Genomic DNA, 17,564 nt, shown 5'->3' with positions numbered 1-17,564 from the left:
CACCAGGGAAGCCCGCAACAGTGTTTTGATTTTTTTTTCCACCATAGTTTAGTTTGCCAATTCTAGAATTTCATATAAATGGAATTGTACAGTATGTACACTTTCAAGCTGTCTTTGACTCAGCATGTTGTTTTTGAGATTTGTCTGTGTGATTGCATGTATCAGTAATATTTCATTGTATGAATATACCACAGTTTGTTTATTCTCCTATTGTTGGACACCTGGGTTGTTTCCAGTTTTTGACTACTATTAAAAAGAAACTGTTATGTACATTCTTAATACAAGTCTTTTTTTGCAAAGATACCTTTTCATTCTCTTGGGAGAAATATGTAGGAGTGGCACTGCTAGGCCACAAGGTAGGAGTATGTTTAATCTTGTAAGAATCTACCAGACTTTTTCCCAAAGAAGTGATACCATTTTATTCTTTCAGCAATTCTATAAGAGTCTGGTTGCTACACATTTTTGCCAGCATTTGATGTTTTCCATTTTAAAAATTTTAGCCGTTCTGATGGTTGTGTAGTGGTATATTATTGTACATACTAGCTTATTAAACTATTTTGCATAGTTTTAACTTGTTTACATTTGGCTAAAACCTTCTTTGTTAGATGTTAACAGATAGCTATCATTTATTAAGCTCTTATTAAGTGTTAAGTGTCGGGGCTAGGTGGTGCTTATAAACATCACCTCATGAAATCATCACAATGACCCAGGAGGTAGTATATTTAGTCTGCTATAACAGATCCAAAATGCTTGTGGCTTTAAAAAGTTAGAAGCTCATTCCTGTCTCCTGTATAGTGTGTATTTAAGTTATCTCGGATAGTTGTGATAGCTCCATGGTGTCAGAACTCAAGCTTCTGCTATCTTTTTGCTCCACCCTGCCTAGCATGATAGATTGTAAGGGAGGCTGGAAAATTAAGTCTTTAGCAGGGCAGCTGTAGCTCAACTAAAAATTCTGTTGCTATGATCCCCATACTGGGCATTAGTCACCTCACTGTGGTCAGGGTAGGTAGACCTTTGTGCTCTCCTGTCCCCTGGAGTGAAGCATTAATAGGCTGAGCACTTAGGTGTTATCCTTCTCTTCCATCAACTGGCTAAGACAGGACCTAACCACCTTTGACCATGGAGATCCAGGCTGGGTTCTGCTGGTGGCTCACAGAGGTTTGCACCTTCTTTGGTGGCATTGTCTCATGTCATGCTCGGGATGGATTTTTCTATCTCCAAATAGAAAAATCTTTTTTTCTCCACCTTTTTTTCTTACCCTTTTTGGAAACTATCTGTCTCAGTTTGCTCTGCTCTATGCCATAATAAAGACTATTATTTAAGCCCACTTTCATCTTGGTTTTTGTTCACTGTTGGACTGATGTTGAAAGCCATGTTGAACTGTCCGGATGAAGAGGAACAGGTTTTGTGAGTGTTGCAAACTTTGTATACCTCAGTGGGAATAGTATCATGGCAGAGAATAGTGTTCACTCCAGTTGTGGTCTAATTTGCATTGTTGTCCAAGGCCTCTCAGGGTAGACTGCAGGGCTCTGTGGGACTGATGTTGAGTCCTGGATGTCAGAATTTTTGATGGGTTCAGAGGTTACCCTGAGATGAGGACAGTTGTGAGAACCACCAGTGATTTTGGAGCTGCATGAGAGTGGAAGTCGTGTAGTCCAGGCATGTGGTTTTTAGGACCCAGGCAGAGTTCCTGGATAACTCAAGTGGAAACACCTTTCATTGCTCACCAGTCTTCATTGCTACTACAACAGAATCCCTCCCATGTACAAGGAGAGGTGATGGAGTTAACCTGTGGTTGGCAGAGTTCTACTGAAAAGGAGATTCAGATTTTTATGTGAAACCAATTTCTGTTAAAACTTAATTGAGCTGTATAGTTGGTATGCATTGAAATGAACATACCTAAAATGTACAGCTTGGTAGGTTTTAATACTTGTAAAGCCACGGATCCATCATCATAATAACAGCATACAACATCAATATCTACCTTCTGACATGTCTCCCAGGACTCCCAGGCAACTACAGTTGATTTACTTTTTTTCCCACTCAATTAGTGTTTTCTAGACTGTTAATATCATTGGCATCTTAATGTTTACTTTTGTATTTGTCTTGTTCTTTCATGATGCATAATTATCTTGAGAATCATCTAAGTTGCAGGTATGAGTAGTTCATTTTCTTCCTGAAAAATAGCAGAAGGGGTTTTGTGGTTTGTTTCCAGTTTGGCCACCACAGATTAACTATGAACATGTGCATAAAAGTCTTCATATGAATATATGGTTTCATATTCTAAAATGAATAACTGTACCCTTATGCATTCCTGTCAACAGTATGGAAGCATTCCAGTTCCCCTGTAGTCCTCACCAGTATTTGATTGGTATGGTCAGAAGTTAAAATATTGGCTGTTTTAAAGTGTGTAGAGGTATCTCACTATAGTCTGATTGCATTTCCCTAATGATTCATAATGTTGAACATTTTTATTGTGTTCATTTGCCAGGTGTATGTCTTTGATAAAATGCCTGTTCTTTTATTTATAACTGAGAAGACAAAAGAATAGTGTTGGAACTTCACTTTTCTTGACTTTGCTGGGTGGAATAAATGTTTCTGCTATTCACACACACACAAAAATTCTGTTGCTATGGAAGAAACAGAACAGTAGCTATTGGCAGACAATTAGCAATCTTTGCCATACTTAAAGACAGATTAAGTGGTTAAAAAATTTTCCCATGGTTAGACAGTTAATGAGAAAGACTCAGGTCTTTTTGATTCAGAGCCCTTGTCTTAACCATTACTCTAAATTCAGTAGTTCTCAAAATGTGGTTCCCAGAACAGCAGCATCAGCATCACCTGGAAATTTGTTAGAAATAGAAATTCTCAGAATCTACCCCAAACTGAAGCAGAAACTCTAGAAAGTATGGCACAGGATTTGTCTTTTAACAAGCCTGCTAGATGATTCTGATGCTAGCTCAAGTTTGAGAATCATTGCTCTATACTGTTTATGGTGCTGCAGTGTAAGCATGAATTTATATGGGTAGTGACAGTATAAAATAAAGGCATACTCAGAGATTGTGTGGCCAAGATGGCAGGAAGTCTTTCTATTGGTTGTACTCTGTTAGGTTCTAATTAAATTCCTTAAACGATTACTTAAGGCACTCATCAACTCAATTCATACAGAGTGAATTTTCTTTGTTATAAACATTATTTTTCATGATTCAGATTTCTTATAAGGTGTATATTTTACATCAATTGTTTCTGTATTTCTAGATTAATATTTCAGCTGTTTGAGTTGGAAACAAATGATTTAGTTATTCTATTTATCAACAATAGCTGGTTGAATCATTTAGAAGGTTAACCCTATCTAACTTGAAAGGCTTATTATGGATCTATCGAGGAATATTTTGGCCAGACTGAAGAGGATTACCATCATCAAATGGCTAGCAAACATTTTCGTTTTTTTAGATATGTAAATAAGCTTTACTCTTGGAGGCTCTCCACATCCCTATAAAACAATGAAATAATCATGTAATTTATACAAGTTTTATGTCTAAATATTTACTAATCCTTTTTAAAATTCATGAATCATTTTCTTTACCTTACAAAGCTCTCCATGCTCTAAGCCTTTGATGTTACCCTGTATCAGTTATCTATTGACATATGATGCTGTAACGAACATCCACAGAGCCATGGTAGCATACCACACTATGTATTTACTGTGTATGTGTTGGGATCAGCTGGAAGTCAGGAGACTCTCCTGATCGTAGCTGGGTTCAGTCACATATGTGGGATTGACCAGCTGTCAGTTTAGGCAACTAGGACAGCTAAGCTCTGCTCCATGAGTCTCTCATGCTCTGGCAGGCTAGCTTGGACATGGTCACGTGAAATTGACAGAGTGGCAAGCTCATTTCAAGCTTATGATCCTAGCATGATACTTTTGCATTTACCCACTCCCATCCTACTACTACTCCAGGGCACATTCACAGTGGATCCCAGAGCTGCTGCTAACCATCTTCTTAACTCAGCAAGAAGCTCATCCTTTCTCCCTCTATAGAGAACTATGAACAAGTGACGTTTGTTAATTTTTTTAAAATAAAATTTATAACTAAATGTCTTTTTATTTGCTATTTTTAATATCTAAATTTATGTCAGTGAAATGATCATTTTATTTATTGGGTTGGCCAAAAAGTTCATTCTGGTTTTTCGCAAGATGGCACGGAAAAATGCGAACGAACTTTCTGGCCAACCCAATATAATACCTATACATACCTACGTTACAATGTGGAAGTTACTTAATGAGGACTTGGGAAAGTGTTTAAAAGTTTTTTAAGGAACCGAAGTTGGAGCAACTATAAGAAATTATGAAAAGTCTCACAAATTTTCAGTCCTTTAGCCAAGTAATTTTACTTGTAAAAATTTATTTATTGTACTTTTAGAATTGTTTTCATTAATCCGTCAAGTGTTTATTTAGTGCCTAGTATGTTTCAGCCACTATTCTAAGCGTCAAGGATATAGCAGTGAACTAATAAGCAGACTAAAATCTCTGGTTCTTGGAGCTTACATTGTAGTGAGGGGAGGATAGACCAAAGGGGAAAAACCCAAAATAAAAAACATGTAAAATATATGGAGTGGTAAGATCAGTGGAGAAAAATAACCAGGCAAGAGGAACTAGGAGTGCCTGTAGAAGTATGGTGGGTGATGTGGTGAGGGAGCCCCCTCACTAAGAAGAGGAAACTTGAAGGGCAAGCCATTCAAAAAATACCAGGTGTACACAAAAATCTGTGTGGGAAGTTACTTATCCCAATGGTATTTATAGTAGTGGAAAGTAAGAAACAGCCTGAGTTCTAACAAGAGAGAAATAGGTAAGTTATGGTATAGCTACATGAGAATACTATAGTACCTTTTAGAATTGTTGCTGAAAAATATTTAATGCCATAAGAAAAAGCTCAATATATACATGCTACATAACCACACACCCAAAGTTAAAACAGCAGTATACAAAACAGTTTATACTGTATGAGGCTAAACATATAAAAGAAAAAGTATAAAGTCTGTGCACCCAACTGTAAAAATGATTATTTCCGGGTAGTTTCTATTGTCGTGATTTTTTGTAGTTTCCTATTCTACAGTGAATATATATTGCCTTTGTGGGAAGAAATTAAAGAGCTTCCCAGATAATGAATTTACTGTCAGCAAAGTCCCTATTATATTACGTTCACTCTGATGAATCATGACTATTTTACTAACACAGTTATATGATCTGATCTTAGGTGGCTTCTGTGGTCTCATTTTCATACTCCCTTTTGTCTACAGGTTTGGTGTTTATGTTCCTCTCTGCTGTTTCCACCAAGATAGTAGAGCTCATCTTCTTCTTACAGACTATAACTACATGGTTCAGCACCAGGCGGTAGAGGAGAGTGCCTCGACTGTGGGTGGCTTGGCCAAGTCCAAAGACTTTCTCTCCTTACTGCTGGAGTCTCTAAAAGAACAGTTTAATAATGCCACACCCATCCCCAGCCACAGCTGCCCCCTGTCTCCAGACCTCATTCGCAATGAAGTAGAATGTCTGAAAGCAGATTTCAACCACAGAATCAAGGAAGTTCTCTTCAACTCTCTCTTCAGTGCCTACTATGTTGCATTTCTCCCCCTGTGTTTTGTGAAGGTAAGTGGTTACTTGCTTTTATGTGCTTCCTGGATTTGTGTGTGAATGACATAAACTGGGTATTTCTTATTTAATCCCCCTTTTCTCTGTCTCCCCTTTGGCAGCCTGGATGGTGGAGTTCGGCTGCATCTGGAGTGCACTAATACCTGGTTGGTGGATAGATATTTCCATATCTGTGATGCACCCGTGGTGGTCCCCTCTTTTTTTCTTTTCTTTTCTTTCTTCTTTTTTTTTAAGATTTTTTTTTTTCCACCCAGTTTCTGGGGAGGATAAACTTGTACTTAGAATCCGTATGTGGTAGCTTAAGAGGACTGAGGTTTCAGTAAAATTCAGCCTACCATGGTTGATCTTATCATGGTTATCACGAGTTTCCTTGAATTTAATCTAACCTTTAAACTTTACTTTAGTAGAAAAGAAAAATGGTCTGGATGTCACTTGGGCCCAAAATCTTTTGGGTCATTTCAGTGCCCTTCCTTCACCCATTGAGAAGCATATCTGCAGCTGGAGTGGTCATTCACAGAGAGCATTCACTTCTAGAAAGGAAGCACTTAAAGTATAATCGCCTCTCCCTCCCAACCCTAACTCATACAGCCAGAAAGTCAGGTTGAAGGATTTTGGAGGACTCTGCTCTTGAACTTTCTGCACAGACAGGAGGACAACAAATGCATGGGTGACTCAGAGTGGCATTTGTCTGCAGGGTGTATGTACACGCACCATCCCTGCCTTCTTGCTCACCAGTACATGGATCATTTCTCTCTCTTCTGATCTCTTCCAGAGTACCCAGTACTATGACATGCGCTGGTCATGTGAGCACCTCATTATGGTGTGGATCAATGCTTTTGTCATGCTCACCACACAACTGCTGCCATCCAAATACTGTGATTTGCTACATAAATCAGCTGCTCACCTGGGCAAGTGGCAGAAGCTTGAACATGGGTCCTACAGCAATGCTCCACAGCACATGTAAGTAGGTTAGAGGATAAAACCATTTAACACCTTTTTACATGCTGCTGATCATGTTTATTTGCTCTGTATGTCACTCTTGTTCTTGGCTTTGAACACTTAATTTTTAGTTTTTGTCTACGTGGGTGCTTATCATCCCTCTAAACTGAACGCAGGGGATATTAACTCATTTCCACCACCATCCCCAGTCCCTCCTTAAATGCCTCCTACCTTTCAACTACCCAGTCACTCTAGAATGTGTAATTTATTTCCCAAGCTATAATCTTGGAGTTTTCTTTTCAGTCCTAACCCTTTGCCCAAATTCAAAGAGTCATGACATATTTTTAATTTTCTTTAGAAGACTGTGAGATTCATCTTCTCATCTTCATTGCCACAGCTGAATAGCTGCTAGATAATTGTCTTATACTTAGGCAGCTGGAATTTGCTTCTCTCATCTTTTCTTTCTAATAAATGTAAATTTGTACTAGTGATTTTCCTAGCGCGCATTTTATTTGTTTATTTATTTTTGCTTTTTGGGTTTTTTGTTTGTTTTGTTGTTGTTGTTTTAGCCTGCATCTTTAATTGTGTTTTTCTTTTCTTCCTAAACTCACTAATGAATGTTGCCCTGCTTTTCCTAAATTTGAATGAAAACTGTCCCTAAGTGAGTTCTTTCTGAGTATTCCTCTCATTGTGTCCCCCTATTAGTCATTTCTCTGCATGATCCCTGTGGTCCAGAATGACTGACTTTAGAACCCTTTTATTCACTTGCTTCTGAGCCTTTCATCATGCCTCTCTCTCAGACCTGGACCATCTTCATCTTCCTTTTATAATTTGAACATTTCACAAATTTCATCACCTAGAAATTCTTTCCTAATTAAGGGGGACAGATTGAGGTGACATTCCCTTCCCCCTCCCCCTCAGAGTGCTCCCTTCAATTATTTGCCTTGATGTCTGATACAGATTAGCACAGGCCTTCAAGCCCAGGAACTGAAAGAGATTGGGCCAGGCTGAAAAGAAACCCGACTGTGGGCAAAGGACAAATTTCAATAAAAATTGAAAATACAATCCACAGTACTAGTACTGTACATCTTCAGGCTCCTGATGGCACATGGCCATGAGGTGTATCATCATTTTAATGCTGGTAAGTGTGAGCAAGGCCGACGGAACATTTTCTGAACTGGGAAAGCTTCAGGGTGCTAGAATTTTTTTTTTCTTTAACATATTTAAAATGCTGTCCCAGTTCTTACCCTAGGAAACTAACCTTTCCAAAATCAGGAAGAGATGAATTAACTTAGATTTTTTAAAAAGCTTAACCTGAAGATCCCCATCCCCACCCCAACTCCATTACGTTGGTGCTGGAAAGAATGAAGCTTCTTCCATAACTTCTTTTTCCTAGAGAAACCTCTATAAAAAAAAACCAAGAAAGTGGTAAAAAGAAAAGTCTGTGTGTGGGTACCTTGTGTGTCTCTGTGTTCTTCTGTATAGCTTCTCACATATATGAAGCATTTGAAGTGTGTGGTAAATGAATAGATTTTCTGTAGCTTTTTGGGATGTAATTCTGTAGTAAATGTCATGTTAGTTTGATAATGTGTGAATTTCTCCACTACTCTTACTACCATCCACTCTCTCTTCTTGTTTGTTCCCTCTAGCATTTCCACCAATAGACTCTGCTCACTTGGGATTGAGGTGACAGTCCACCTGCTTACACTGGATTTTCTGGCTCATAGATGCCTTCCTTACACATTTATTTCTGCTTGTTCTCCTAAGCCTCTCAAGTCCTTTGACACTGAGTTAACTTTGCAGTTTCTCTCTACTATATAGCAATGAAGTTATAATAAATCCTTTTTGACTGCTTCCAGTTTGACCATGGAATTACTGTATTTTCAGAATTCAGGCAGATGAAGCCTTGAATACTTAATCCTTTCCATAGAAGTATAGCTGGCCTTGCCAGACACTGTCTTATCTGTAATTGCCAATAGGCTAACATTGCATTTCTTTCTCCCTTAGTTGGTCAGAAAATACAATATGGCCTCAAGGGGTGCTGGTGCGACACAGCAGGTGCTTATATAGAGCCATGGGGCCTTACAACGTGGCAGTGCCTTCAGACGTATCCCATGCCCGCTTTTATGCAAGTACAGCTTATTTCTTTTCAAACATAAGCTTAGGAGTAAGTGTTAGGAGGTTCTGTGTGTAAGCATCTAGCACAGTGTGTAGCACATACTAGGAAATTAAGACAGGGTAATTATTTTACTACTATAATGGCCTCTGTCCTTTGGAAATATCTTCTGAAAGGCAGATTGAAGGTGAAAATACCTATTTCTCAATTTTAATAGCTTGACTGATTTCTCTAGTTACATTGGAATTTGTTGAGTCTAGTATTACTTGAAACAAGTACACAATTATTTAAGACTTCCATTTTTCATCTTACAACTTTTATTTGTAGTAGTTTGGTTTAGTGGTGTCCTTATTATAATATATCTGTGTATCCTTAAGCAATATTTAATATAGTAATAATGTGATGGTTTTATTTTTTGGTATTTGTCATATGTATCATCTCCTTAAAATACTTTGACTTCCCCTTTGAAACTCAGGCAAATGCCATGATCTGTGGCCTTTTACCTTCTCTTGGATTAAAAGGAAAAAAGGCTTAAAAGTTTAAAAGGAAAAAGCAATAGACACCCACTAAATCCAGCTTCTGTTCCATTTGAATTTACACCTTGGGTTATGTTCTATTTGATTTTTCACTTTTCCAGAAATTCTGGCTCTAGGAGGCAAAAGTATTTACTTATAAGAGAAAGGCCAGCTGATTGATGGGAGAGGGGAAAAGAAGGTACATGCAGGGAACTGTTTTTAGTAAAAATGTACATAGTGCAGTGCATTGCCTTTGAATGGAGACCATATTCTGAAAAAGAATTGGAGATTTTATTTATTTTTTAGATGCTTGAATCCCTTTCTCCCTCCCATCACTCCCTCCATCCCTCCCAGTTCCTTATGAGGGTACTTGGATTTCCTGGTTCTGTGGGCGTTTGCTACTAAGGGCCTTTTAATTAAATACTGGAAACTTGCATCAGGGCAGGATGCTTATAAATAATATGGTAGGGGAGGGTGGGGCAAGGTGAAAGGCCTTTGAATGAGGGAAATACCGTAATCTCCTAGACTCCTGTGGGATTGCCTTAAGATGGAGGAGTGGACTTAGGTTACAACTACATAAGCATTTGGTTTCTACACAGAATATTTAATTAAGCCAGCTGAGTTCCACAGGCCATTAAGGACATCTGTTGGCTCTTGCAGTCCCCTGGAAACCTACAGTAACCAGATAGTTTATTAAAATTTTCTGCTTGAAATATAAGTATTTTCCTTGCTAGTGTTGGACAGCTGAAGAATCAGGTGGAATCCATAGAAGAAAGATGAAAGGAATTAACTTGTTACTGATTTTGTGTGACCAAAGTAAATCGGTGCTTCTCAAAGTGGTGGTTGGGTCACGTAGAGTCAGAATCTCTGAAGGATCCTAGGAATTTGCAGCGTTTGCATATTTGGAAATGATTCTTAGGCACACTGTTTAAGAACACTCACTTAAAATGTGCCTATTACCTGTAGCTCTGGCTGTCCTCACATTTTTACTCATTCGGTTTATAGCTTACCTGCACATTTAATTATAATTGTTATATTTGCCACAGAATCTGAAATTGCCTAATTTTTTTTAGAATGTTAATTCTGAGCCAATTTTATACATGATATTACTGGAGATCATGTAATAAAACCCAGGTTAAACATGTTCTTCCTCCCGCAGAAGGATCCTGAGAACCAGTTACCTTTCAGAGCTGTCATGATGATTTGGTTTTATTCTCAGATTCGAGTCCTGAGGTCTAAATTATTCTTTTAGATCTGATATACTACAATTATCACAGTTTGCATTCTTTGACCTCTATCTTCCTATTCATAATACATTTTTATTAGTCAACCAGGATTTAGCCTCTTAGACTGAAGAATTTGGTGGGAATGAAAACAGGTCTGTTTTTAGCCAAACTCTAATTCTGACTAATTTTTCCTTCCTTCCTCATTGTTCTGTCTTTGTTCACCCTACTTATCAATACCCAGAAAAACTGAACAAAATAGAACAGACAGCATGGTGGGTAACAGTTTAAGAAAAAAATTAAGAAATTACTGTATTGATATTTCAACTTATATTACCACTGCTCCCTGCAGACTTGTCTAGTGTAGGTGTTTATGTCTTAGACCAGCCCACAAACTAACAATGATTTTTGTATTTTTAAGCAGTTACATTTTAAGTGGTTTATGAGTTACCTACATATAATATCCTCAGTTTTTATCTCTTGACTTGAGAGTCTAAAATATTTCCCATTTGGTCCTTTATCCAGCCCCTGTCTTAGATAAATAAATATACTTTTGGTTATCTGAAATAAAATATATACCTAAGATAAAATCTAGGAAAAATTTTTGAGGCAGAGTTCTTTTGGATATAATCCCTTTTCATGTCTCGGGGTGTTGAAATAAAGTGTATTTCATTATTACTTGAGCAAAAAAGAAAGCGTTTGGGTCTCTATAGCAAGAAATAGCCTGATTGATACTCAATAAGCAGATCGGCTTGTTAGTGCACATAGGAGCCTGTAAATATGAAATGATTTTAGAAGAAAAATGTGAGAATAACTGCAGTCTTTTCTATGAAATAACATTTTGCTTTTTAACTTCCTTACAGTTCCTGTTTCATCGTCCATTAAGGCTGTTAAATCTGCTTATCCTTATTGAGGGCAGTGTTGTCTTCTACCAGCTCTATTCCTTGCTGCGGTCGGAGAAGTGGAACCATACACTTTCCATGGCTCTCATCCTCTTCTGCAACTACTATGTTTTATTTAAGCTCCTCCGGGACAGAATAGTATTAGGCAGGGCATACTCCTATCCACTCAATAATTATGAACTCAAGGCAAACTAAGCTGCCTCTCAACAGTGAGGGAGAACTCAGATAAAAATATTTTCATACGTTCTATTTTTTTCTTGCGATTTTTATAAATATTTAAGATATTTTATATTTTGTATACTATTATGTTTTGAAAGGTGGGGAGGGCAAGGGACATTAAATGTATCCATAAACAAGATGATGTGATCTTTCATGTGTTAGTATATCTGAATAATATACAGAGGAGAGGTGTGCCTCTCCAGTAAAGAGATTGATTTGTTTGTATGGCTCTGGAATAACTTATTCACTTATGAACACATCTCATATATCACTTGACACAGTACCTTTTGTGTGTCTACTTTCCTTCTAGTCTTTCTCATTATCTTTAGTCCTTAGCTGGTCTTATTGCTACAGAAAGAGAGAGATCAGTGGAGTTGCCTGACAGCACTCATTGTCTTTTTTTTCTGATTGGCAGATAGTATTGGAATGCATGGGGCAAAAGTGGGTTTTCGTCCTGGTGGGGTTCTCTTTGCTGCCTACTGGGAGGAAGCATTTCTAAGGTAGGAACTCAGCGTTCTATCTGCCGTATGACATTTAAATATACTTTTGTGTAAGCTCTTACCCTGAAACAGGATATTGTTCTCATTTTCCCTGTTCTTTCACTTCTTTTGCTTGTAAAGATTTTCCTTTTATTGTTAGCTGTTTTGAAAGAATACTTTTTAGGACAGAATAGAGTGCCCAAACTTATGAAGGAGCTGGTGTGTGACTAGATCAGTGGGAGAAGATGAGCACATATCCCCTGGGCTGGGGTCTGAGCAGGTTGAAGACACCAAGTTACTGGAGGAATGGATGCAGTCTAGCAGCAACTCTGCTACAGAGGCATGTTTAGAGTTACCAGCAGAAGTGAAATATGAGAATTTACTCTTTTGTCCTCAGGTAGTTTGATCTGTGTGTGTTTTGAATTTCATACTCCAGAACCTTTATGTCTGTGAGCATTAACCCCTTTCAGTCCATTTTCTTGAGAGGTGATATACTTAGTCAGTTGATGTCACTAGTCATCTGAATTTCTGAGGCCCTGTCTTGAGAGCCTGAAATATATTCTCATGTGTTTTCTATGCTCACTTTGGCTTTTTTACACTGAAACACAATATGGCTTATGAAGTAAAAAAAAAAAAAAAAAAAAAATCACGTAATTCATAAACTGGCTCTGAAAACAGTTCTTGCAGAAGAGTTCCCAACAGGTTTTCAGCAAAGGCAGCATTGTGAGGAGTAGGTGTGTGTACAGCTACCCAGGGTGACTACTATGTGTAACCATTGTTTCCTTAAATATTTTGATGGATACACTTTTTTTCTTTTAAGTTACATAATTTGATAGTCAATATGAGTGTATTCAGTCATTCAACAAATACTTGTTGGCCACCAGGCACTATTTTATGCACTGGGGATATAGCAGTGAGTAAGAAAAGCAAAGGCCCTACCTCAAGAGCTTACCATGTCGGGGGCGGGGGGTGCAAAATATGCTGTAAACAAACATATAATTTAATGTCTCCTGGTAGTAGCAATAGGTGTGGTAAAGCGAAAATTAAAAACAGATCAAGGAAATAGAAAGTGCTAGGAATGGCATTGCTAGAAGGCATCTTTTTTTTTTAAATAAATTTATTTATTTATTTATTTATTTTTGGCTGCGCTGGGTCTTCGTTGCTGCGCCTGGGTTTTCTCTAGTTGCGGTGAGTGGGGGCTACTCTTCGCTGCGGTGCGCGGGCTTCTCATTGCAGTGGCTTCTCTTGTTGCAGAGCACGGGCTCTAGGCATGCGGGCTTCAGTAGTTGTGGCTCGCGGGCTCTAGAGCGCAAGCTCAGCAGTGTGGTGCATGGGCTTAATTGCTCCACGGCATGTGGGATCTTCCTGGACCAGGGCTCGAACCCGTATCCCCTGCATTGGCAGGCGGATTCTTAACCACTGTGCCACCAGGGAAGTCCCTAGAAGGCATCTTCGAGGAGATGATTTCTGAGCAAAGATCAGATGAAGCAAGACTGAAGAGAATTCCATGTTACAGTAACAGCAAAGTGAGTGCCCTCAGGTGGGAATAATTTTGGTACATTGGAAAAATAACAAGATAACCAGTGTGTTGGTTGTTTTTGTAAAGTGGTTCAGCCTAAATATGGTAGTTCTTGAGTGGGGGAAGGTGGGAAAGCTGCCATCTCAATATTCTTTCCTTAGGGTCTTGAAGATATGCTTCTTTTGACTAATATTTTGGTGAGATTACTTGACAGCTAAGAGCAAAATGGGTGGCCTGGGCATAAAGATGTCTCATCACAATGGCCCCAGATTGGTTCTGTCATTGAAAAGTAGCCCAGATAACTGGGCTAATAATAGACTAGTCTATTATTAGAGATAATAGACTAGTCTTTACACGCAGGCTCAGCGGCCATGGCTCACAGGCCCAGCCGCTCTGCGGCATGTGGGATCTTCCCGGACCGGGGCACGAACCCGCGTCCCCTGCATCAGCAGGCGGACTCTCAACCACTGCGCCACCAGGGAAGCCCAATAGACTAGTTTTGAAAGCTGACATGATTCCCCCTTCTGGTTTGACCTGTCTTGGCCATATTCTAAAGAAGTAGCACAGGAGGACCAGATGCCAACCTGGCCAAACAAATGAGTGAATATAATAAATAAAAATTAATTTTGACTAAAGGAATTGCAAAATGCCCCCCTTCTCCTTCCAGATATGACAGCATCAGGGAGATAAAACCCTTCAGTTCATCATGCTTCTACTCATTTTAGCTGACATTTGTAGATGCCACATTCAGATGGGGGAGAGAAGAATTACTAGTTACCTGTGTATCCTATTACTTAGGGATCATGTGATATAAAGGACACCATCTTTGTTTAGTGATAGGGGGAGATGCATGCCCATTAAAGAATGGCCTTTTTTTTTGTAATTGTTAAATATTGGGAAATGGTATGTGGAAAAAATGGTATAGCAAAAGATCAGTTAGGTGAACTTGGGATACTGGAAAAGGAAAGAAGTTGCTTGACCAGTTGTCTGGGTGGCTTAAGGTGAGTAAATGTGTCAGAGTAGAGGAGGGTAGTTCACAGGCATTATTAGCATGATGGAAACGTTCCTCAGTATCCTGTTTACTCTGATTCCATGTTTTATTCCCTAAGCTGCTTTCCCTCCCCTCCCTATCAATTACCTCCACACCACCCCTCTCATTTCTATTTACTGAGCAATTACTGTGTGCTAGATACTGCTGAGTGCCAGAGATACTCATGTTCAGAGTGCATTTACTAGAAGGCAAAAAAGTAAATAATTGTAACACAAATGTGCTCAGTCAAGGAAGTATATGCAAGAGACAGAATTAATGCAGGAAAATGATCAACTTTGCTGGAGCTGCAGTGTCAGGGAATGCCTCACTGCATCAGTAACACACATGATGCATTTTGAAGCAGCACTAGTTTACCACAGAGATGAGAGAGGGAGGGAGGGCTCATGCAGTGGGAACAGAAGAGGCAAAAACTCGCATAGACTTGCACTAAGTTTTTAACTAATAGTTCAATAATGCTAAAGAGCTAGGCAAGGAATAGATTACAGAGGGACTCGAGTTCCACATTAAGTGGTTTGGATTTTTATTATCTTGTAGGTCACAGATTGTCAAAGGAGTGATCCTTGGGCACTGCATCAGATCTACTAAGTCAGAATCTTGAGGGTGAAGCCCAGTAATACATACTTTTCACAAGTACTTCAGGTAATTCTTAAGTGGACAGAAGGCTGGGGACTTTTGTAGACAGAAGCTATCTAATGAGAGATTTTAAGCCGAGGACTTAACGATGACCCAAAGAGTTTTCAGGTCAAGGGTTCTGGAAGTGTAATTTTTGGACCAGCAGCATTGGCATCACCTAACTGGGAACTTGTTAGAAATGGGAATTTTCAAGCCCTAACCCAAACCTAACAGTCGGAAACTCTGGATGAATACCTAGGTCTGTTTGAACACACACTCCAGGGGATTTTGATGAGAACCACTATCCTGTATTAGATAACTTTGGCAGCAATATGTAGGATAGGTTTGGAGAATGGGAGGATGTGAGACTTAAAGCAGGGAGACCAATTAGTCAACTATTTAAAAAGTCCATATAAGAGAAAATGGGAAAAGTTGGGGTGGGGTGTCACCACTGTGTGATAGAAAAAGCCACGGACATGAATAAAATAATGTAGGGAAAGTATGTACAGTGAAAAAGGAAGGACAGAATTCTGATGAATAACAACATTTAAGGGCAGAGGAAGAGGAAGCTTTCAAATGAGCAACACTAAGGAAATGGAAGTCCAAGAGATGAGGTGAATTAGAGTTTCAAGAAAGGAATGATTACAGTGTCAAATATAAAAGGTAAGTCAGGAGACTAAGAACTGACTGTTGGATTTGATTGTGAGACCACTGGTAACTTTAGTAAGAGAAGTTTAATGAAGCAGTGAGGGTGGAGCTCGGGTGGCAGTTGGTTCAGAGTAGTGAATTGGGAAGAAGGAGCCGTTTGGAAGAGGAATAGCGCTTCTCCTGAGTTAGAAAGGAGTTTAGGGACACACGTATGAATAAGGGAAGTGGCAATGTATCTGATAGCATAAACTTGTTAAGTAAGAAGTAATTATGTTTTCAAAGGAGTGGTCCATCTGGGAGGGGGAATAGCCTTTATGAGTTTTGGGAATGAGGTCACTGCTGAGGTGGTAAACCATAAATTTACAAAGGCTTTCTTCATGGTTTTACGATTTTCTGTAGTCTAACTCAATAGACACAGTAAAAGGGTAGTAAGATGGGTGGTAAGAGTCCTGGTCCTGGTTTGGAGGTTTGCCAAGCAGGTATAGCTGAAGGACGTAGCCAAGGGAGTTATGAGAATAGCTGAGATGATGCACCTTGGGGTCTGGAAAGGCTGGGGAAGAAGAATGAAGTCTGGTGGGAGTACTGGCCATCAGAAAGAGCAGGGCTGGGTTGGGCATTAGTGATCTTGAGCAAGTAGAAGGAATAAAGGAGCAAAGATAGGAGTTCTGAGAAGAATATGGGAGTTCAGGATCATAGAGTTCTGGGTTATGAAACAGCCTGATGTGTACCCCTGGAAGCAGATGGTCAAAATTCAGTAGAGGCAAAAGCCGTAAGCAATTGTGGCAAGGGTGTAGGATGAGTTTTCCTCAGGAACGTTGAAGTCATCCAGGATGACGATGGGACAGGAGGTAGAGAGTCTGGTGCCGAAAACTGGGAAATCTGGCACACGGACTACATCATGGCCACAAAGAACAGAAAAGGTAAAATCGCTGGATGCCATAAATTTCAGTAATGAGATTTTTGCATGAGATGGGAAGAAACGGTGCAGAAGCAGGAGCGGGAAACTGGATAAAATTTCTGGGCTTTTTGTAGTCTGTGTAATGTGGGAAAAATGGGCAGGGAAAGAAGCGTCCTCAGGTGAGTGTCAACTTTTACTGAACCCTAAGAAGTGGAGGCAACGTTCAGTGAAGAGATTCAAGGAGAGAAGCACTCTAGAGGAACTGGAGGAAAGATTAGGAGTGAGAGGAACTGTGTGTTGCCAGTTTGGCAGGGGGGAAGAGTGGTAGGCTTACTCAGAGAAACAGAGAAGTGTGGGGATCTGGGAGTATATAGGATAAAAGGCATTTATGGCAGCAATGAAGGAACAAGAGCAGGCCTGAGTGGTGTAAAGTTCTAAATAGAATATTGCCGAAATGCTAGAATTTTAATACTCTTGGCCACAATATTTTTCACTGCAAATATCACCAAGTTGTGAGCCTAGGCTGTATGATTGTTGTTTTAAGGGCCTGTCATTTCAGCTCATTGAGTGCCTCTCTCCCCTCCCCCAGCCCCCTTCTGTGATAATATATGCCACGATAGCAAACTTTTGTTTTTCCCTCAGAGCACCATTAACAAAAATCACTGAAAAAAATAGTCCTCCCTGACTAATTCAAGAAATAGAAAAATTGAGTTCACATCTTTGCAGGTAGACCCACATAACTCCTTAAGCTGTGGAGTTTTGAGAAGTAATAGCTTTTTTTCCTTCTCAT

At 39.3% G+C, this 17,564-nt stretch overlaps 1 protein-coding gene across 4 annotated transcripts in view; it reads left to right on the top strand.

Moving 5' to 3' along the window:
• TMEM39A (transmembrane protein 39A) overlaps positions 1-14,796 on the top strand; it is a 33,518-nt gene extending 18,722 nt beyond the window's left edge. Inside the window, exons 6-9 of one of the 4 annotated variants that reach the window (XR_009519246.1) lie at positions 5,302-5,650; positions 6,426-6,613; positions 7,553-7,733; positions 8,600-8,720. Coding sequence is in view for 3 of the 4 variants with exons in the window: in XM_060010696.1 (XP_059866679.1) it covers positions 5,302-5,650; positions 6,426-6,613; positions 8,600-8,720; positions 11,310-11,543 (892 nt within the window). In the remaining variant the exon portion in view is untranslated. Of the gene's footprint in view, positions 1-5,301; positions 5,651-6,425; positions 6,614-7,552; positions 8,721-11,309 lie in introns of those variants that run through there. The other 3 variants (XM_060010696.1, XM_060010698.1, XM_060010697.1) reach the window with 3 other exon arrangements.
• The last annotated feature ends 2,768 nt before the right edge of the window (positions 14,797-17,564 follow it).

The sequence above is a fragment of the Delphinus delphis genome, chromosome 4 (genome assembly GCF_949987515.2).
Source record: "Delphinus delphis chromosome 4, mDelDel1.2, whole genome shotgun sequence".
NCBI classification, from domain to species: Eukaryota; Metazoa; Chordata; class Mammalia; order Artiodactyla; family Delphinidae; genus Delphinus; species Delphinus delphis.
The sequence above is the reverse complement of the archived record's forward strand: the minus strand, read 5'-3'. Positions and strand labels throughout refer to the sequence as shown.